Source organism: Macaca fascicularis, chromosome 8, assembly GCF_037993035.2.
Source record: "Macaca fascicularis isolate 582-1 chromosome 8, T2T-MFA8v1.1".
Lineage (NCBI taxonomy): Eukaryota > Metazoa > Chordata > Mammalia > Primates > Cercopithecidae > Macaca > Macaca fascicularis.
In genome coordinates, this window is record NC_088382.1 from 43,101,076 (window position 1) to 43,124,733 (window position 23,658).

At 34.3% G+C, this 23,658-nt stretch overlaps 1 protein-coding gene across 47 annotated transcripts in view; it reads left to right on the top strand.

The window, feature by feature from the left end:
- LOC101866649 (disintegrin and metalloproteinase domain-containing protein 18-like) overlaps positions 1 to 23,658 on the top strand; it is a 149,868-nt gene that overhangs the window by 52,961 nt on the left and 73,249 nt on the right. For 32 of the 47 annotated variants that reach the window (XR_012416378.1, XR_012416377.1, XM_065519118.1 and 29 more), the window contains 5 exons: positions 5,174 to 5,245; positions 5,446 to 5,612; positions 6,356 to 6,437; positions 13,342 to 13,478; positions 15,566 to 15,749. Coding sequence is in view for 45 of the 47 variants with exons in the window: in XM_065519118.1 (XP_065375190.1) it covers positions 5,174 to 5,245; positions 5,446 to 5,612; positions 6,356 to 6,437; positions 13,342 to 13,478; positions 15,566 to 15,749 (642 nt within the window). In the remaining 2 variants the exon portion in view is untranslated. Of the gene's footprint in view, positions 1 to 5,173; positions 5,246 to 5,445; positions 5,613 to 6,355; positions 6,438 to 13,341; positions 13,479 to 15,565; positions 15,750 to 20,243; positions 23,635 to 23,658 lie in introns of those variants that run through there. The other 15 variants (XM_073998678.1, XM_073998694.1, XM_065519112.1 and 12 more) reach the window with 5 other exon arrangements.

Genomic DNA, 23,658 nt, shown 5'->3' on the forward strand with positions numbered 1-23,658 from the left:
AGTATGACTCCTTCCACATATAGTTGAAAGAATTTACTCTGAAACCCTGTAGACCTTAAGTTTTCTTTGGGTAAATATTTTAAAGTACATATTAAATTTCTTTACATATGATATACATAGGGAAGTTTAGATTTTCTTTAAACTTGTTTTGCTTTCTACAAGCTAGATTGCTATGGTTTGAATGTGTTCCCTTCATAATTCATGTATTAAAACGTAATGGCCAATGTTATGGCTTTAAGGAATGAGGCAATTCTGCCACGAAAGATTCTTCCCTCATGTATGGGATTAAGTCTCCTATAAAACAGACTTCATGTAGCATTCTGTAGCTTGCCTTTCTGCTTTCCTCCCTATGAGGACATAGCAAAAAGGTCCTCACCAGACCAGTTTGTGGTGCCTTGATCGCAGACTTCTCAGCCTCTAGGACTATGAACAATAAATTTGTGTCCTTTACAAACTACCCAATCTGTCATATTCTGTCATAGCAGCACAAATGGACCAACACAGAAGTTGGTATCAGGAGTAGGTGTTGCCATAGCAAGTGTCTAAAAATGTGGAAGTAATTTTGGTACCTAGCAATGGGTTGAAGCAGGAGCTGTTTTGAAGTAAATAATGGAAAAAGCTTGTATTACTGCGAATGGAGTATGAAGGGTGATTCTGATGAGTGCTCAGAGGAAGAGAAGGGAATTAGGGAAGTTGTGAATCTTTTTAGAGATCAGTGGTTATGAACAGTTTTTAGAAATTACTTAAGTGGTCATGAACAGAATGCTGGTAGAAATATGGACAGTAAAGGCTATTCTTATGAGAGCTCAGATGGAAGTGAAGTCCAAGGTACCGGCAACTGGGAGAAAGACCACTCTTGTTATAAAGTGGCCAATCACTTGGCTGAGTTAAGCCCATGCCGTTGAACTTTATGGAAGACAGAACTTAAGAATGATGAACTCAGGTATTTGGCAAAAGAAATCTAAGCAGCAAGGTGTTCAGGATGCTGCATGCCTTTTTCTACTTATTTATAGTAAAATTTGAGACAAGATAAATGGTTTAAATATAGATTTTATAATTAAAAGGGAAGAAGAATGTAAAAATTTGAAAAACTCGCAGCCTGGCCCTGTAAAAACAAACAAACAAACAAAAAAAACAAACAACAACAAAAAAAACGGTGGAGGCAGGAGTGGGGGTGGGGTAAGTATGTATGGTAGAATAGCAAGAGTGTGTCAAGTGACCTTTAAAGAAAATTGGTGTGGATAGAGGAAGTCAGCTGCTATTTATCAACACAAGAGGAGAATAACCCCAAAGACATTTTAGAGATCTTCAAGGCTGCCTTCCTATTACTGTTATGCCCAGACCGTTTGTTCCCCAAAGAAGACCACCAGAGTTCAGAGTCAAAGCCAAGCGGCAAGGATCTTTACTACAAGTTCGAACTTGGTCCCTCCATTCCACAGCATACGGGAGGGCCTCGAACAATGCGAGTGCTTGCTTTTTATAGCCCGATGTAAACAGGATATGTAAAGTTACAGGGAACAAGGTAATTCTCTCGGTTACAGCATTACAATTGGTTAACATTATACATTTAGCATTCCTTATCGGAGATCTCCCAGGTGATGTTTTTCTGAAGTTTGAAAGCTGGACTCAGGAAGTTGGGAGATATATGGGGGATGTGCCTCATTCCTTTCATTACAAGCTCAGCGTGCTAGGGATTTGTAAGCAAGACAAGTTAAAGAGAGAAGCCAGAATGCTTATAGGACCTTGAGACTTACTACACACCGGGGCCACCTCAGGTCTAAGATCCTTGCATCACAGCCAGGCACTTCTCTGCTGCCCTGGCTGTAGCTCAGCTGGGCCCAGGTGCATCTCAGACTGTAATTTCAAAGGGTGCAGACTGTGAACCTTGGCTGTGTCCACCTGGTGCTAACTCTCCAGGCTCACAGAGTGCAAGAGCTGTGGTGGCATGGCTACCTCCACCTCTATTTCAAAGGATGCTTCAGAGAGATCCCACCAAGGCAATGTCTAGCAGAGACATAGGTGCTGGACCACCCACAACACTGCAGAACTATAGAGCAACCAGGAAGGAACGACAGCCTGGGAAAGCGGCGTGCATGCATTTTCAATGTGTGAGAGCTGAAGCATGGGCTGCACACAGCAAAGCCTTTGGGGCTCAAATCCCACCCCGGTGTGTCTCATGGGTGGGTCATGGAGTCAAAGAAGATCATTTGCAGGCCCTAAAATTTAATATTGTTTGCTCTGTTGGGTTTTGCATTGGTTTGGGACCTGCTGTTCCCTTCTTCTTGACTCTTTCTTCTGCCTGAAATGGGAATGTCTGTCCTATGCCTGTCCCACCGTTGTATCTTGGAAGCGTATAACTTGTTTGATTTCATAGACTCACAGCTGGAAATTAATTTGCCTCAGGATAAATCTTGCCTTGAGTCTTACTCATATAATGTTTAGGTGAGATTTTGAAATTAGACTTAAAAACTGATGATAGAACAAGTTAGGATTTTTTAGGACTATTTGGATGGGATGAAGGTATTTTGTACGTGAGAATGATATGAGTTTTGGGAAACTAGGGATGGAATGTTAGGGTTTGAATGTGTTCCTTCCAAAATTCAGGTATTAAAACTTAATGGCTAAGGTGATGGTATTAAGGAATGGGACCATTTAGAGGTGATTAGTGCATGAGGAACTTCTTCCCTTGTGGATGAGATTAAGGCCCTTATAAAAGCACTGTGTAGCTTGCTCTTCTGCATTCTGCCATGTGAGGATATAGCAAGAAGGCCCTCACCAGGCCAGATGCTAGCAACTTGCTCTTGGACTTCTCCACTCCCAGAAATGTGAAGAAATAGATTTCTCTTTTTTATAATACCCAGTGTGTGTTATTCTTTTTAGCAGGCAAATGGACTAAGGCATAGGTTTTCAAGTAATTTTTAAAAATGATCTAAATTATCAAATTTCTTAGAATGAATTTGTAACACATTCTTTTTATCTTTTAGAAATTGGTATATTTGTAGTATCAGCATTTCTAATGTTCACCAGTGATATTGGTGGGATATCCCTCTTTGCTTTTTAGCTGCATTTTACTATTTTAAACTTATTATTTTGAAAGAACTTTAGACTTACATGAAAGTTAAGAAACAGTAAAGAGATTCTTTTCACAGCTTCTCCTAAGTTAACCTCTTATTATAATCATAATATCGTAATCAAAACTTAAAAGTTAATGTTTCTACATTATTATCAACCATTATAAAAATTTTGACATTTTTCCCACAAATGTCTTTTTCCTAATTCAGTCCTCAATTATAAGATCGTACATTCCATTGAGTTGACATGTCTCTTTTTTCTACTCCAATCTGTGGCATTACTATGATCTTTGTCTTTCATGTACCTTGGCACGATTGGAGAATACATGCCAGTTATTTTGTAGAAATGTTTCTCAGTTTGGACTTGCCTGAATTTTCTTGTGGTGACATTGATAATCCATTTTATGTCTGACGAGAATATCCAAAAAAGACCTTTTCTTGTTAAGCTGTTGTTAAAGTAGTGTTGGTTTCATAAAACAAATTACAATGTCTGCCCTTTTCCTACATTCTGAATGAATGATTTTTGTACAAATACCTTTACTTATTCTTTACTTATTATTTAAATATCGGTAACCATTAACTTTTTTTAGAGAGAGAGAGAGAGAGACAGGGCCTCACTCTGTCATGCAGCGTGGAGTGCAGTGACAAAATCATAGCTCACCGCAATCTCGAACTCCTGGCCTCAACCAATCCTCCTGCCTCATTCTTCCAAGTAGCTGGGACTACAGGCATGAACCACAATGCCTGGATAATTTTTAAAAAATTTTTATAGAGACGAAGTCTCACCATGTTGTCCACGCCTCAGTTTCCCAAAGAGCTGGGGTTATAGGCATGAGCCACTGCACCTGCCCAACAATTAACCCTTACAGTCCTCTCAACCTGATATTTCTTTATGGGAAGGTTTAAAGTTATAGAATCCACTTTAATAGTTACATGATTATATGTTGTTTGAACTTTACCTTTGGCCATTTTGGCAAATGCCATTTTAAGTAATATTTTCAAATTTATGAAAATGTAATAAGTGTTTGACATCAGTATTTTCATACTTTATTATCATCCTTTGATATTGTAATCTTCTTTCATTCCTGATATTGGCAATTTATATCTTCTCTGTAACCTTTTATTCTTTTTTTTTTTTTTTTTTTTTGAGACGGAGTCTCGCTCTGTCGCCCAGGTTGGAGTGCAGTGGCCGGATCTCAGCTCACTGCAAGCTCCGCCTCCCAGGTTTACGCCATTCTCCTGCCTCAGCCTCCCGAGTAGCTGGGACTACAGGCGCCCGCCACCTCGCCCGGCTAGTTTTTTTTGTATTTTTTAGTAGAGACGGGGTTTCACGGTGTTAGCCAGGATGGTCTCGATCTCCTGACCTCGTGATCCGCCCGTCTCGGCCTCCCAAAGTGCTGGGATTACAGGCTTGAGCCACCGCGCCCGGCCTATTCTTTTTAAAAGTATATATGTTTAAGATGTATACATCATGATGTTTTTGTATACATAGTGTTACCTTTTTGTGGTAAAAGTACCTAAAATCTAGTCTCTTAGCAAATTTTCAGTATATAAAGCAATATTGTTAACTGTAGTTCTCACATTGTACATTAGGTCTCTAGACTTATTTATTCTACATAACCCACACTTTGTATCCTATGAATGCCGTTTCCACATTTCTTCCCACACTCTGCCCTCTGCCCATTGACAACCACCTTTTCACTTTGTTTCTATGTATCTGAATATATTTGTTTTGTTTTGTTTCGATGCCACATGTAAGTGAGATCATGTAGATTTTCTTTTCTGTGTATGGCTTATTTCACTTAGCATAATGTCCTCCAGACTCATCCATGTTTTCACAAATGACAGGACAACCATTTTCAAGGCTTAATAATATTTCTGGGTGTGTGTGTATTGTATATATATGTATATACATAATATATAATCCATAGAAACTTAAGTCCCTTATGTAAAATAGCGTAGAATTTGCTCAAATCTACACACATTCTCCCATGTACTTTAAAACAGCTCTAGATTACTTATAATACCTAATACAATGCCTAAATATTTCATTCACATGATTCAAAATAATACTTTTATGAAAAATGAAATTTCTTTTTCAGTATGATTATATGGGATCTGAAATGATGGCTGTAACACAAAAAATTGTCCAGGTTATTGGGCTTGTCAACACTGTAAGTTTTTACTTTTTCACATTTCCATTTTCATGAAAGTTTCTTTAATATAATTTCGGTTCTATCTTGGCCAATGAATAACTTAAATACTTTTTGTTAGTTCAATACTCAAAATACTGGAACATTTTCTTTATTTTTTAGTGTATCTTCTAAATGTAATAACTTGTTACTTTAAAAATGTATAATAAATTTATTTTTAGATGTTTACCCAGTTCAGATTGACTGTTACACTGTCTTCCTTGGAACTGTGGTCAAATGAAAACCAGATTTCCACCAGTGGGGATGCTGATGATATATTACAAAGATTTTTGGCGTGGAAACGGGACTATCTCATCCTACGGCCCCATGATATAGCATACTTACTTGTGTAAGCACAGTGTTCTACATTAATAAAGATATCTGCATAAATAATTATTTTAAATTGGTAATTTAGTGAATTTATTGTGTTCGTCAACTTTTCGTAAGCCCCTTTGAAAGTGTTTAAAAATTAGTAGCCTTTGCCATGGAGGTACTGGTGTACTTAAAGATATAATAAAAGTAACAATAATCAATTTTGTATTAGAATAGTTTGGAGTGTAAGTATTATTTCAAAAACCTGCATTTCATGAACTTCTACGATATTGACTTTACTATAGAAAACATATAATCCTTAGTTTATGAATGATGTAAAAATGGAGACTATTCAGTTAAAATTATCCATGATAAATTAATACATTTCATGTCTACTTTTTACTAGGAGGGATTTGGGTTTTTTCTTTTCACTATTTAATATGTTAAAATGCTTATCTTTAGGAGTGGTAAGATTGCCTCTTCCACAAATTAAAAATTATTTTCTCTTTAACTTTTGGTAACCAAATGAAGTTAAATTTGAGCTAATAAAATTATATCCATTTTAGGAGATGCAAAAGGAAATTACATTGGTGTTAAAGTGAATTGATTAAAGTCAATGATTTTAGTATTTTGTATAGTTTACTGGATTTTACCTAGTTTGAAGCTTTATATATTTGCAAAGTCATTTTTAAAATTTTATGTAAAGAAGGTTTAATTTAATAAATAAGTTTACAAATTGTTTTGCCTAACTATGTTAATAAAAAAATTATAATAATGTAGTTACAGGAAACATCCTAAATATGTGGGAGCAACATTTCCAGGCACCATATGCAATGAAAGCTATGACGCAGGTATTGCTATGGTACGTAATTTTTATTTTTTGTTACATCACTATTTTTAAGCTGTATATTATATTTTATAAGTATTAATTTAAGTAAACAATGTATAATCACTTGATCTTTTCTGAATATGTATATTCATTATTATTTTGTTGGGACAAAATTAATAGAATCTCAGAAAGTTTATTTATTTATAAAGTTCAAACACAAAGAATATTATGTGAACAAACCTTAGTGTAACCACTCACCAACTGGTCATAATGGACACGAATATTTGCTTTAGATTTTTAAATAAATAAAGCACTAGAGCAATGTTAAAGCCTCCTGCATATTTCCTCCAAGTTCAATAAATAGCAAAAATCATGAATTTGTGCTTGCAATTTTACACATACTTTATGCTATTATAATAAATATATGTATGCGTAAATGATATATATTGGTTTGGGATATTGAAAATTTGTATATTGATAAAAATATTTCCTGCATAATCTACGACTAAATCATCTTTCTCAATTAAAAAATTTCATCTTTGTAACCATATAACTCCATGTTAATTTCTTTTTAAAGAAAAGTTTTATTGAAGTACAAAATATAGCATATAGATAAAATTCCACAAGTCAAAGTATATAGCACAATTAATTTTTATCAAGTTTATACATAGGTGTAAACACTACAAAGATCAAGAAATAAGATATTATCAACACTTCAGAAGGTGCTTGTGAATCATGTGTCCTCCCACCTACTATTTGTACCAAAGGAAACCACAATCCCATTGCCGTTGTTTAATTTTACTTCTTTTTGAAGTTTATGTAAGCAGAACAGTGTGTATTCTTGTCTGCTCTATTTTGCTCAATATTATGCCTGTAACAATCATTTATGTTTTTATGGGTAGGAATAGTTTATTTATTCTTTTACTATGTATTTCTAAAAAATATGCCCTGACTATTCAAATGTGAGTATTATATATTGACTTCCTATTATTGAAGTTAGAATGTAACATCCCAATAGTTCATCATATCCGTATTTTGACTCCTTTACTTCCCCTCTGTAATTATATACTTCATTTGAATTGTGTCTTATTCCCTAATGAGCCAAGTAATGAACTAAGATTAAATTGCCTTTATTGTGTGCCTTTTCGTTCTTCCTAAATTTAATAAGTGCATTATACTGATTTGCACAACAATTGCTTAATAAAATTATACATTGCTTCTAGTTTTCTCCTTGTTTCAGAAATTTCTTTTTCCTTTCTTGGAGACATTCTGGAGAGATTGTCTGTTTTACCAATCTATATTAGACTTGATGCATAGACAGGGTTTGAGAATTTTCAATCTGGTTTCCTTTGTATTGTATGTATCCCTCTTTCATATTTTGCTCATTTTGGTAGAAATGAGCTCCTATAATTTACTGACAAAGAAAAATGGGAAGTAAATTGTGCGAAAGTTGTATGATAGAAAAAATTTTAATTTTTTTAAATTCCAACTTTTAAATTCAAGGGTACATGTACAGGATGTGCAGGTTTGTTACCTAGTTAAAAGTGTGCTATGCTGATTAGCTGCACATATCATTCCATCACCTAGGTATTAAGCCCAGCATCCTTTAGCTCTTCTTCCTGATCCTTTCCCACCTCCCACTTCTCCAACCTCCAACAGGCTCCAGTGTGTGCTGTTCCCCCCATGTGTCCATGTGTTCTCATTATTCAGCTCCCACTTGTAAGTGAGAATATGTGGTATTTGATTTTTTGTTCCTGCCTTAGTTTGCTGAGGATAATGGCTTCCAGCTTCATCCATGTCCCTGCAAAGGACATAATCTCATTTCTTTTATGGCTGCATAGTATTACATGATGTATATGTACCACATTTTCTTTATCCAGTCTATCTTGATGGCCATTTAGGTTGATTCTGTGTCTTTGCTATTGTGACTAGTGCTGCATAAACAAATGTGTGCATGTGTCTTTATTACAGAATGATTTATACTCCTTCGGGTATATAGTCAGTAATGGTATTCATGAGTCAAATGGTATTTCTGCCTCTAAGTCGCTGAGGAATTGCCACACTGTCTTCCACAATAGTTGAACTAATTTACACTCCCATAAACAGTGTAAAAGCATTCCTTTTTCTTCATAACCTCGGCAGCATCTGTTGTTTATTGACTTTTTAATAATAGCCATTCTGACTGATGTAAGATGCTATCTCATTGTGGTTTCAATTTACATTTCTCTAATGACCAGTGATGTTGAGCCTTTTTTCATGTTTGTTGGCCACATATATTTTTTTTGTGAGGAATGTCTGTTCTTGTCTTTTGTCCACTTTATAATGTTTTTTTTTTTCCTTGTAAATTTGTTTGTTCCTTGTAGATGCTGGATAGTAGACCTTTGTCAGATGAGTAGATCGCAAAAATTTTCTCCCATTCTGTAGGTTGTCTGTTTACTCTCTTGATCATTTTTTTGCTGTGCAAAAGTTATTTAGCTTAATTAGATCCCATTTTTCAATTTTGTTGCAATTGCTTTTGGCATCTTTTTCATGAAATCATTGCCCATGCCTATGTCCTGAATGGTACTGCATAGCTTCTCTTTCAGGGATTTTAGTTTAGTTTTTTTTTTTTTTTTTGAGTTAATTTTTGTATATGGTGTAAGGAAGGGGTCCAGTTTCATTCTTCTGCATATGGCTAGCCAGTTCTCCCAGCACCATTTATTAAATAGGCAATCCTTTTCCCATTGCTTGTTTTTGTTAGATCAGGTGGTTGTAGGTGTGTGGTCTTGTTTCTGGGTTCTCTACTTTGTTCTATTGGTCTGTGTGTCTGTTCTTGTACTAGTACCATGCTGTTTTGGTTACTGTAGCTTTGTTATATATTTTGTTGTACAGATTATTTCAACACCCAGGTATTAAGCCTAGTACCCATTAGTTATTCTTTCTGATCCTCTACCTCCTCCTACCCTCCATCCTCTGATAGGCGTCAGTGTGTGTTGTCCCATGTGTCTAGGTGTCCATGTGTTCTAGGTGTCTATGTGTTCTCATAATTCTAGGTGTCCACATGTTCTCATCATTTAGTTCCCACTTATAAGTGAGAACATGTGGTATTTGGTTTTCTGTTCCTGTGTTAGTTTGCTAAGGATAGTGACCTCCAGCTCCATCCATGTCCCTGCAAAAGACATAATCTCATTCCTTTTTATGGCTGCATAGTATTTAGAATGATTTATATTCCTTTGGGTATATACCCAGTAATGAAATTGCTGGGTCTAATGGTATTTCTGTCTTTGGGTCTTTGAGGAAACACCACATTGTTTTCCACAATGGCTGAACTAATTTACACTCCCACCAACAGTGTATAAGTGTTCCTCTTTCTCCACAACCTTGCCAGCATCTGCTATTTTTTTACTTTTTAGTAATAGCCACTCTTACTAGTGTGAGATGGTATCTCACTGTGATTTTGATTTGCATTTCTCTAATGTTGAGCTTTTTCTCTTATGATTGTTGGTCACATGTATTTCTTCTTTTGAAAAATGCCTGTTCATGTCCTTTGCCCAATTTTTATGGAGTTGTTAGTTTTTGCCTTCTAGTAAATTTCCTTAAGTTCCCTGCAGATGCTAGATATTAAACCTTTGTCAGATGCATAGTTGGCAAACATGTTCTCCCATTCTGTAGATTGTTTACTCTATTGAGAGTTTCTTATGCTGTGCAGAGTAAGAAACTTTAGTTTGTTCATTCTTCTGCATATGGCTAGCCAGTTCTCCCAGCACCATTTATTAAATAGGCAATCCTTTTCCTGTTAATCCATTCCTAGTTAATGAATGAAACTTTAGTTTAATTAGATCCCATTTGTCAATTTTTGGTTTTGTTGCAATTGCTGTGGTATCTTCATAATGAAATCTTTGCCCCTGCCTATGTCCTGAATGGTACTGCCTAGTACCATTCTGTCTTCCAGGGATTTTATAGTTTTGGGTTTTACATTTAAGTCCTTAATCCATCTTGAGTTAATTTTTGCATATGGTGTAAGGAAGGGGCCCTGTTTCATTCTTCTGCTTATGTCTAGTTAGTTATCTCATCACCATTTATTAAATAGAGAATTCTTTCCCCTTTGCTTGTTTTTGTTAGGTTTGTTGAAGGTCAGATAGTTGTAGGCCTGTAGTATTTCTGGGATCTCTATTCTGTTCCGTTCGTCTAGATGTCTGTTTTTCTATCAGTACCCTGCTGTTGTGGTTACTGTAGCCCTGTAGTATAGTTTGAAGTCAGGTAGCAACCATTATGCCTTCAGCTTTGTTTTTTTTTTTTGTTTTTGATTTTTGTTTGTTTGTTCTTTTCTTACAATTACCTTTCTATTCAGTCCTTTTATGGTTCCATATGAATTTTAAGATACTTTTCTCTAGTTCTGTGAAGAACATAAATGGTAGTTTAACAGAAATAGTACTGAATCTATAAACTGCTTTGGGCAGCGTGACTGTTTTAACAATATTGATTCTTTCTGTCCATGAGCATGGGATGTTTTTCCATTTGTTTTTATCATCTCTGATTTCTTTGAACAGTGGTTTGTCGTTCTCCTTGTAGAGATCTTTCACCTCCCTAGTCAGCTGTATCCTAGGTATTTTTTTCTTTTCATGACAGTTGTGAATGTAAGTCCATTTATGACTTGACTCTTGACTTGGCTGTTATTGGTGTATAGGAATACCAGTGATTTTTGCATATGCTTTTGTATTCTAAGACTTTGCTGAAATTGTTTATCAGTTTAAGAAGCATTTGGGATGAGATGGTGGGGTTTCTAGAGATAGTATCATGTTATCTGCAAACAGGGATAGTTTGACTTCCTCTTTGGATGCCTTCTTTCTCTTGCCTGATTGCCGTACTAGAACTTTCAATAGTATGTTGAATAGGAGTGGTGAGAGAGGGCATCCTTATCTAGTGCCACTTTTAAGGAGATATTCTTCCTGTTTACTCTTTTGCACTGTTCTGATGACAATTTTGCTGTAATTCTTACCTTTTCCTCACTATGTAATGTGTCTTCCCCATTCCTGGGCACTTTTAAGATATATTACTTTGGGTTATGATATATTAGGGGATCTGTATTAGATTTCCAGGGCTGCCATAACAAAATACTGCAAACTGAGCACTTAATCAACAGAAATGTATTGCTTCACAGTTCTGGATAAAATGGAATTCTGAAATCAATATGAACAAAGTGGCTTCTCTTAAGGACTGTGGAAAACAATCTCTTCTCTGCCTTTGCCCTAGCTTCTGGTGGTTTGCCAGAAGTCTTTGGCGTTTCTTGGCTTATGGATGCATTACCCCAATATTTGCCTTTCTGTTCACATGAAGTTCTTCCTGTGTCTCTGTCACACTATCTAAATATCTTCTTTTTATAAGAGCACCATTTATACTGGAAGTACAAGACCATATTTCCCTCTCTGACCTAGTATCAAAAGTCTAGCTTTTGGTTTTTATATTTTGCCCCAAAACATGATGGTCAGCCTAGATATCATTCCTCATATTCTGTTCTGGCTTTAACTTCTTTCAAATTCTGACACTGTAACTTTTAAACATATTTATTACAGGATAATAGGAAAGGATAGTTATTAGTTTATTTTTTCATCTGCCAATTCTGTGTTTTCAGTCACATACAAACAAACATGTAAACAATTTTTTTCTTTTAGCTGTGCATTACACAAATTTTCTAGTTACACATTTAAATTGATACAGAAAAATTAGATATGTTCTCAGATTTTTGTTTGTAGTGCTTAAAGAGTTAAGAAATATATCATGATTTAAATAAATATCAAAGATAAATAATATGAAAAACACTTCGAGTCCACACCGTTAGCAAGCATTTTTAAATGCTTCTAATTTAAAATTAAATGCTTCTCACTTCAAATTTATTTTTTGTTTTTTTTGGTCTTTGAGACAGGGTCTCACTCTGTAGCCCAGGCCGGCGTACAGTGGTGCAGTCAGCTCACTGCAACCCCAAACTCCTGGGCTCAAGTCATTCTCTTGCCTTCTCCCGAATAACTGGGACTGCAAGTGTGCATCACCTTGCCGGCTATTTTACATTTTTTTTTTTTTTTTTTTTTTTTTTGTAGAGACGGAGTCTCACTATATTGCCCAGGCTGGTCTTGAATTCCTGGCCTCAAGCAATCCTCCTGCCTTGGCTTCCCAAAATGCTGGGATTACAGGCCTAAACCACTGCCCCGGCCCAAATTTCTTCACTGTGATTGTGTCTGAATCTCTGGCTTCTGACCTGTCATTTCTTCACTTTAATCATTATACATAACTTTCCGGTAGGTCCCCATTCAAGCCCCCTATACATATACATAATGTTGGGTCATTTCCCATACTTTATATCTCAGCCTAAATATAAATTTCACAAAGAAGATTTTCTAACTACCATAGTTAACTGCCTTATTTTATACCCCTCCATAAAATTTTCTACTGTAGTACTTTATTTACTTAAAAGCATCTGTAACAGTCTATTTTTATATAGAAAGTTTATTGCAGATAACTGTTAATTGTCTGTCTTTCTATAATATAAGCTATAGATGTGAACAAAGTCCTTTTCTTTCATACATGCCATTATATTCCTACCATCTATCATAATGCCTGACACATGAGTACTCTGAATTGATATCTATTCATTGAATGAACTGATTTAATGAGAAAGTGGAATAAATGTGTTTTATTGTATCAGAAATACCACCTGTTCAAAGCTCTAGAATTTTGGCATGCAAAATTTAAAATCAGAGACTATCATAGTTTGATTACTTGTTTCATGCTTCTTAATCAGAAATTATGGCAGATAAATAAATGGTATACCAAAATAATTTTTGTGAAGTATGTGCGATATAAAAAGTATTAAAATAGAAAATAAGATAGTAAAAATATTTCAAGTTATTACTTGCTTTTGTTTTCACACATAATAGTTTTCTCTTTAATGTCTTTATTTTAGTATCCAGATACAATAGATTTGGAGGGATTTTCGGTTATTATAGCTCAACTGCTTGGCCTTAATGTAGGATTAACATATGATGACATTACTCAGTGTTTCTGTCTGAGAGCTACATGCATCATGAATCATGAAGCAGTGTAAGATGTTTTCTTAATTAATTTCACTTATATTTTTATAAGGTTGTTTCCAAAATGTGATAAAGTTTTTAAACTTTTATATTCCACACCACATTGATGGCTAGAAAGGTATATCATGCTTGAAAAGTTATCACACAAAAATTTTCTATACTTAGGGATATATACTATAGATTGATCTATATCTACGTCTGTGCACACACATACACATCACTGACATCGCATTCATATTCTTTCTTGTCATGCCCAACTTTTAAGCAGAGGTTTCAAAACTTGATTGCTTTGTACCCATCTTAAACAAAAGTCTTATTTTGTAAACAATACTTTTAATTTTCAGTTGGAAATTATATGGTCCAAGTAGAAGATATCTTCTGAGTCCCTATCTATTTATCCCCTAATTTTGTGTGAAGAGATTTTAGTGCCCAGTATTTGTAGCTTTTTGCATGAGCGTCTTGCAAAGGTATGGTAATGCTTATTCTTATTAAAACAAAGTATTTTAAAATAGTAGAGACAATTTGATTAAATAACATTATTCTGTGTAATATTTCTCTTACTTTTTCATAGTTGTTCCACAACAAATGGGTGTTAATACAAGCGAAAGCATTTCTTTTTGCTCTTAAACTTCCAACTCTGAAACTTTAGAAGTTATACATTAATTTCCTTGGAGGCTTAAAGGACTACCCAGAACCTCTGTCATCTCAGATTTTGCAGTTTAAATATTTGCTATCTGAGACATGATTGTCTAACATAGTGCTATAGTGCCATCTAATAAATGATTGTCTAACATGGTGCTGTCCAATAGAAATAAAATATGAGTCACATATGTAATTTTAAATTTTCTAGAAGCTTTAACAAGGAGAAATTAATTGCAGTAATATATTTTAATGATGTATTTTATGTAACCCAGTAGATCCAAAATATTATCACTTTAACAAGTAGCCAAAATAAAAATTGTTAATTCGTTATGTTCTATTCTAGTGTAGATGTGTATTTGTGTTGGGTATGGATTGTGGGAGAAAGAACAGAGTCCAGGGTCACACCAATGTTATCAGCCTTAGCCACTGAAGGAATGGAGTATTCAGCAACTGAGAACAGACATGGTTGTGATAAGTAGTTCAGTACCACATATGGTATATTTGAAATGTCTGTTGTACATCTATTAGACATTTCTCCTAGACATACTAGTGGAAATATACCTGTGAACATGTAAATAAAGATCTCCCCAGGACTTATATTTTAGTGTGAAATTTAGGTAATATGAGATGAAATTTTGAAAATTAAAACTAATGAAACTTATTTTTACATAATGCAAAAGTGCTATATAGAAAAATATTGAAAGTGGAAGGAAAATGAAGAGGGGGCACAATTTAAGATAGTGTTGTCAAGAAAGATCTCTCTGGGAGGTAACACTTGAGCAGACATCTGACTGAAATGAAGGAAGAAAGCTTGAACTGTATAACAGAAGAGAACACTATGTAGAGGGAACAATAGATAGATGTTTAGATATAGAGATATGTAAATGCATAGATACATGGATACATAGATTTAACCACCATACCTTATCGCATTACTTTGATGAGAAAATACGTTTTTAATTTGTTTGTTTGGTTTGAGACGGAGTCTTGCTCTGTCGCTCTGGAGTGCAGTGGCGCGATCTCGGCTCACTGCAAGCTCCACCTCCCTGGTTCACGCCATTCTCCTGCCTCATTCTCCCGAGTAGCTGGGACTACAGGCGCCCGCCACTACACCCGGCTAATTTTTTGCATTTTTAGTAGAGACGGGGTTTCACCGTGTTAGCCAGGATGGTCTGGATCTCCTGACCTCATGATCCGCCTGCCTCGGCCTCCCAAAGTGCTGGGATTACAGGCGTGAGCCACCGCGCCCCGCTGAAAATAGGTTTTCAATGCAATTTTTAAAGAGAATGTTAAAGATAAGCGATATTAAAATTGAATTATCGTTGGTTTAATCTCTGCTAAGGTATAGATTTTGGGGTGGCCATCTTGTGATTTATATGATTATGTATGGAGTGTTGTTTAGATGTGGTTTTATTAGCAAGGTTTATTTGCCTGAGGAATATTATTTTATTTTAGGAGTGCCAGAGGTATAAAGATTTTTAGCAACTGCAGCATGCATGACTATAGATATTTTGTTTCAAAATTTGAGGCTAAATGCCTTCAGAAGCTTTCAAATTTGCAACCATTACATCAAAATCAACCAGTGTGTGGTAATGGGATTTTGGAATCCAATGAAGAATGTGACTGTGGTAATAAAAAGGTGAGTAACAAAGATTGAAACGCGAGCACAGTTTTTATGTTTCTGATAAAACATAAGACATGTTTGTCATGGTATATATAATATATGCAACTATGCCATTAATTTATAACTGAAATATGAGAAAGAGGATGAGTTAAGATGTATAAATCACATTCCCACACTTCTTAAATTGAGAAGGCAAGTCTGTCGTTAACACTAGGTTTGCATATCTGTTTCCAATCATGCCAGCAGATTGATTTTGAATATATTGGCTAAATGAAGTCCTTTTTATTATCCACATCTCAGTTCCTAACTCATTTGGCTTCATTCTCTATTTTCTCTACAAACTTCTACTAAATTTGGTCCAAATTTTGTCCTATCTCTTGTTCTTTCAAGAATTGCTAAACATTGTAATGAGGTTTTTAAATCCTTCTCAGGCATTCCTGCATCTGCAAATTTTTGAATGACCAAAATTTGTTTTATTTATTCGTTTAAAAATATATGCATACACCTGATTATAATTTCATCAATCAAATGTTCAATGAACATTTTCAACAGGTGAGATGACATACTTAATCCACTTTAATTGTTGTCCCATAGTATTTAACAATTTGTCTCTATTTCAATAAAGTTTCTTCATGATTTATCCCCCAACAGTTACATGAATTCCTCCTCCCTACATAAACAGCTGTCACCACATTTTAACACACCGTTAAATTCTCTCAATTTCTCTTAAGTCATCCTATATTTCACAAGGTAAAGCCTATATGTAAGAGTCTGTGTGTGTCTATATATGTGTAAATACACACACATATATCACACTTAAATGTATGTAGTACATACACAGCACACACACACATATATGTGTATATATATACCAGTTTCCAATTATCTCATATTTTCCCATGCTATCTTAGTTTCCTGATAAGCTGTACTGTGCTCATCTTGCAGTCTGCTACCCCTAAATATGGTATCATTTACCTGCCAATAAATACTAGCTATTTTTTATGAAGCATAAAATAAAGCAATACAATCTGGGTCTAGGTCTTCACATTTTAGGTTTCTACAACTATAGAATGTAGGCAGATTGACACTAAGAGCACATATAGCCAGTGTCCCATCAGTATTCCCTTTATATTTGCTGTTCCAGCAGTACTTTGGTTTCAAGTATCAGAGACTTTCTGCTGGAGTGTGCCTCCTGTTACCTCAGTGGTATGTGCATCCATTAGCACGGTGAGCTCAGTGTGCTTGGAAACAAATGATCAGCCATCAGATAATTATGATGGTCAGTCCCAGATTCCTTTCTCCTTGTGAGGGAATTCTCTGAGGCATTTTCTACATCAGAGTTCTTTAACTGTGGCCAGTTGGTTAAATCCAGCTGCTGCCTGCCTCTTCTTGTAAATGAAATTTTATTGAAATACAGCCATGCCCATGTGTTTGAATGTTGTCCATGGCTGCTTTTGTGCTATAATAGCAGAGGTAAATAGTTGCAACAGATACTATATGACAAGTAAGTCTGGAAAAACTATTTGATTTTTTACAAAAAATGTTTGTTAATCGAAAAGGAATTTAGAGAGTAATTTGAACTATATGAAAGTTAAATGAAATGAAAACCAAGACATTTCAGAAAGATTCTATACAGAATCTGTAATAACACCCCTGACACCAGAGGCCCTGAAACACTGTTACAGTTATCACAGATTCTATATCCAGTCACTTTGAAAACCAATTGTAGACTTTTTGTAAAATAAATAAAGTTATACGTTTCTACTAACAGCAGGGAAGAAAAAATTTCTTATACAAGACTAAGAAATAAAAGGTATCAAACTCAGAAAAGAAGTTAAATTGTCTCTGCAGATGACTTGATCATATTTATAGAAAACCCTAGTGTCCAACAAAAAATTAGAACTAATAAATACAGTAAAGTTGCAGGATACAAAATCAATATACAAAAATCAGTAGCTCTTCCTACACTAACAACAAACTGTATGAAAAAGAAATCAAGAACACAGTCTCATTTACAATATCTACAAAAAATAAATACTTGGGAATAAATTTAACCAGGGAGATGAAAGATCTGTATACTGAAAACTATAAAGCATTGTTGCAGGAATGAAAGGAAACAGATAAATGGAAAGATAAACCATGTTCAAGAACTGGAAAAGTTAATATTGTTAAAATATCTATAGCGGTTAAAGTGATCTACAGATTCAATGTAATCTCTATCAAAGTTCCAGTAACATTTTGCACTAAAATAGAAAAACAATTCTCAAATTCGTAAGAAACCCCGTAAGACCTTAAAACCCAAGCAATTCTGAGTGAAAAGAGCAAAGTCGGAGGCATCACAATACCTGACTTCAAAATATCCTACAAAGCTGTAGTAATCAAAACAGCATGATAATGACATAAAAACACATAGACCAATGAAACAGAGTATAGAGCCCCAAAATAAATGGACACATTTATAGTCAATTGATTTGTGACAATAAAGGATGTCTACTAACTATCCAGTTTACTAACTGTATATTCACATGTAGAAGAATAAAATTAGACCCTTGTCTCACAAAATATAAAAAACCAATGCAAAACAGACTAAAGATTTAAAACTAAGACCTGAAACTATAAAATTATTAGAAGAAAATATAGGAAAAAGCTCCACAACATTGGATCTGGCAATGATTCATAAATATGGCACCAAAAACACAGACAACAAAAGCAAAAATAGAGAAATGGAATTATATCTAACTAAAAAGCTTCTACACAACAAAGGAAACAGTCAACAGATTAAAGGGAGAACTTAAGGAATTGGAGGAAATATTTGCAAACTATACATCTAATAACAGATTAATATAAAAATACATAAGGAACCTCAACCACTCAATAGCAGGAAAACAATCCAGTTAAAAATGGGCAAAGGACCTCAATAGACATTTCTCAAAATAAGACATACAAATGGATGAAAGGTATTTGAAAATATGCTCAAAATCACTAATAATCTGAGTAATTCAAATTAAAATCAGAAAGAGATATTACCTCACATCTGTCAGAATACTATCATCAAAATAGATGACTGATAACAGATGTTGGTAAGGGTGTGAAGCAAAGGAAACCCTTGCATGCTATGATGGAAATATAAATTAGTACAGCCATTACAAAAACAGTATGGAGGTTCATAAAAAAATTAAAACTTCATATAATCCAGTGATCCCATTACTGGGTATATATTCAAAGGAAATAATAGCAGTATGTTGAAGAGATGTCTGCACTCCCATTTTAATTTCAGCCTCATCTACAATAGCCAAGGAATGAACCTAAGTGTCTATCAGTGAATAAATGGATTAAAAATCTGGTAGAGATACACAATGGAATACTACTCAGCCTTTTTTAAAAGAAGAAAATCCTGCAGTTGGTGACAACATGGATAAAACTGGAGGACATATGTTAAGTGAAATAAGGCAGGCATAGAAAGACAAATACATCGTCTTCTCACTTATTGTGGAATTTAAAAATGTGAAACATATACCAGCCAGGAGTAGAATGGTGCTACCAGGGGCTGGGTGTGGGAAACTGGGGTGACGGTAGTCAAAGGATACAGAATTTAAATGAGGTAGGAGACATAAGTTCATGGCGACTATGGTTAATAAAGATGGATTGTATACTTGAAAATTGCTAAGAAAGTAGATTTTAAGTGTTTTCACCACAAAATAATCACAAGTTTGTGTGGTAAGGCATGGGTGTGTTAGCTTGGTTTAGCCATTTTAGAATGTATACATGTATCAAAACATTGTGCTGTATATCATTAATATATAAATTTTTGTTTTTCATTTTTAAAAATGCATTTTAAAAAAATCAACAATAATGGTCATTAAAGTTGAAATATAACTAAGGATCTTATACAGATATTAAAAAATGGTAAGATAATATCACACACATTATATAAGTAAACAACAATCAGATAAAATTGACAAATTATTCTAAAATTGTATTTATAAACACTAACATGAGTCGATATTCAAAAAGTGAATAAATAGCCTTAAAGGAAGTCATATCTATATTTCACAACCTCTCATCAGAGAGAAGTTCATACCACATGACTCTACAAGTAATTATTTAAAAGTTAAGGAATTCAACTGATTTTAGACTTAGGAAAAAACCTAATATGCCCTAACTTCTTTGAGGATAAAATAATCTTGATGCGAAAATCTGATGAAGATATTTCAAGAATAGTTTTTATGTGTTTTTAATTGATATATCATAGTTGTACATATTTTGGGGGTACATGTTATATTTTGATACATGTATACAATGTGAAATGTTCAAATCAGAGTAACTGGGATATCTTTTATTTGTGTTGGGAACATTACAATTCTCTTCTAGCTATTTAAAAATATGCAATAAATAATTTTAAACTATAATTTACTTATTGTGCTACTGGACAGTAGAACTTATGTTTTCTATTTAATTGTATTTCTGTACCCATTAACCAACTTCTATTCATCCCATTTTCCTTCCCAGCCTCTGGTAACAACCATTCTACTCTCTGCCTCCGTGAGACCCACTTTATTGGCTTCCACACATGATTAAGAACATGTGATATTTGCCTTCCTGTGTCTTATTTCACTTAAGATAATGTCCTCCAGTTACATCCATGTTGCTGCCACTGACAGGATTTCATTCTTTTCATGGCTGAATAATATTCCATTGTGTATATAAACCACATTTTCTTTTTTTCTTTCTTTTTTTTTTTTTTTGAGACGGAGTCTTGCTCTGTCACCCAGGCTGGAGTGCAGTGGCCGGATCTCAGCTCACTGCAAGCTCCGCCTCCCGGGTTTACGCCATTCTCCTGCCTCAGCCTCCCGAGTAGCTGGGACTACAGGCGCCCGCCACCTCGCCCGGCTATTTTTTTGTATTTTTTAGTAGAGACGGGGTTTCACCGTGTTAGCCGGGATCGTCTCTCGATCTCCTGACCTCGTGATCCGCCCGTCTCGGCCTCCCAAAGTGCTGGGATTACAGGCTTGAGCCACCGCGCCCGGCCCAACCACATTTTCTTTATCCTTTCATTTGTTGATGGGCTCAGGTTGATTCCACACCTTGGCTATTGTAAATACTGCTGCAACAGACATGAGCGTGCAGATATCTTTTCAATATACTGATTTCCTCTTTTTTGGATGTATACCCAGCAGTGGGACTGCTGGGTCATGTGGCAGTTCTATTTTTTGTTTGTTGAGGAAGCTTCATACTGCTTTCCATAATGACTATAATATTTTAGATTTCCATTAACAGTGTGCGAGTGTTTCCCTTTCTCAGCATCCACATTAGTATTTGTTATTTTTTGTTGTTTTGATAATAGCCATTCTAACTGGGATGAGATGATATCTCATTGTGGGTTTGATTTGTATGTCCCTGATGATAACTGATGAACATTTTCTCCATATATCTGTTGTCATTTGAATGTCTTACTTTGAGAAGTGCAGGAGCTTTTTGTCCATTTTTAAATTGGATTATTTGGTTTTTGCTATTCAGTTGTTTGAGTTCCTTATATACTTTTATATTAAGCTATTATCAAATGTGTAATTGGCAAATATTTTCTCCCATTATTTAGGTTATGTCTTCACTCTGTTAATTGTTTCATTTGCTGTACAGAAGCTTTTTAGCTTGATGTAATCCCATCCATTTTTACTTTTGTTCCTTCTGCTTTTAGTCTTGCTTAAAAAAAACTTACTCCAAACCAATTTCCTTTAGTGTTTCCACAATGTGTTCTTCTACTAGTTTCATATTTTCAGATATTACATTTAAGTCTTTAACTCACTTTTAGTTAATTTTTGAAAATGATGAAAGATGGAGATCTAGTTTCACTCTCTTGCATATAGATAGTTCATTTTCCCAGTACCATTTATTAAAGAGACTGTTCTTTTCCCAATGTATGTTGTTGGATATGTCCGTATTTCTCATGAACACAAAATCTTCACTAAATGATTAACAAATTGAAAATAATGATACAACATATACATAAACAGTAACATTATGTTCTATTGTTGGGAATATTGTGGTTTATTTACAGAATGTAAAAAAAGTGATCATCTCAATTCATAGATAATAAATTTTGAGAAAAAGTTACAAGAGGGAAATTCGTTATATTTAAGAAAGTGTATCTATAAAATCTACAGCTAACATCACACATAATAGTTGAACAACCCAGAGGTCAGAAATGAGACAGTGAAAGATCTGTTGTCATCTTTCACACTTATTATTGAATATGATAAACTAGCCACCAAAGCAACAAAAAGAAAATGCATAATAGTTGGAAGAGAGGAAATTTAACTTTCTTTATTTATAGTCATATCATTGTGCACATAAAACCCAAAATAATCTAGAAATAAATTATTTGCATGTATAAATGAATTTATCAAGGTCACTTGTTACATAGTCAATTCATAAAAATCAAATACTTCTTTATAAATGATTAGAAGAAAAAATTTTAAAATAGCAACATCTACAATAATATCCAGGAACATAAAATACTTAAGAATATATATAATAAAACATGTATAAGACTACTAAATATAAAACTGCAAATCATTAGGAGAAAAATTATGGAAGTACTTAATCAATGCAAGGATATGTCATGTTTTAAAATTAGAGGAACTAATATTACTAAGATGTAATTTTTGGTCCAAATTCATCATCCCCAAGTGCAATTCCAATTCATATGCTAGCAGGAATTCTGTTTGTATATGTGTTGGTGTGTGTAAATAGACAAACTGATTTTAAAGTTTAAATGGAAATATGAAAGGCACAAAGCTAGCCAAAGTGATCTCGAAAAAGAACAAACTTGGTCCACTGAAATTTTCAGAAATCTATTTTCATTATAAAATTATAGTTATTAAGGCAGTATGGTATACGTGCTTGGACAGACACAGACAAATGAAACAGAATGGAACTTCGAATAGACCTACATAAATATAATTACTGCTTTGTGACAAAAAGGACATAGGAATGCAGTGTAGAAAGGATGCCTTTACAAAAAATGATGCTGGGACAATTCAATATACATAAGAAACAGTCTTTACCTATTTGGGTTATATATAGAACCTAATTCCAGATGTATTGTTGATAAATGTGTAAAGGCAAAGAAAAACCAAAACAAAGTGTGAAACATAAGTGAATATGTAGTCTAATAATTTTCTCTAAAAGTCAAAATTACCTAATATTTACGAATTGAATTTTGATAAAATAAAATATCAGATAAGACATTTAAAGGGTAGATTATGCAATAGGAGATTGTTTTCTCCACATAAATGTGGCAGAAGATACGTACTTAGATAAAGAATACATATAAATCAATAAGAAAATGACAGACTTTCAGACAGAAAAATTGACCTAATTCTTAAACAGAAACTTCCAAAGTGGATATACTAATGGCTTATAAATTTGTGAATCGATGCTCAACATCCCAAAATGCAGATTGAAAGCATAATTTGTAAACAACCAAACACCATGAGAATGGCAAAGAAGAAAAAATTGGTGAGGATGAGTCACTGTAGCTATTATGCACTGCTGTTGGTAGTGAAAATTGGCAGAAGAAGTGAAAAGTTGTGCTATTTTATTGTAAAGTTGAGCACATTCATAGCTGTGATCCAGAATTTCACTCTCAGGTATATATAAAACATAAAACATATTGTAATAGCAAAGAAAAGCAAACAGAGAAATAGCCCAAATATTCTTTTTCAGCAAAATGAAAAACAAATTGTGCTATAACAATAAAATAAAGTATGCTGCACAAAACAAAGTGGTTGAATTCAATAAACATTATTTTGAGCAAGATAACCTAGACCAAGAAAATTATAGTAAGTTGAAAAAATAAAACTATTATAAACTGTTAAAAGGCAAGATCACATTTCCCTTTATTGGTTAGTAGTCACTAAAAGGT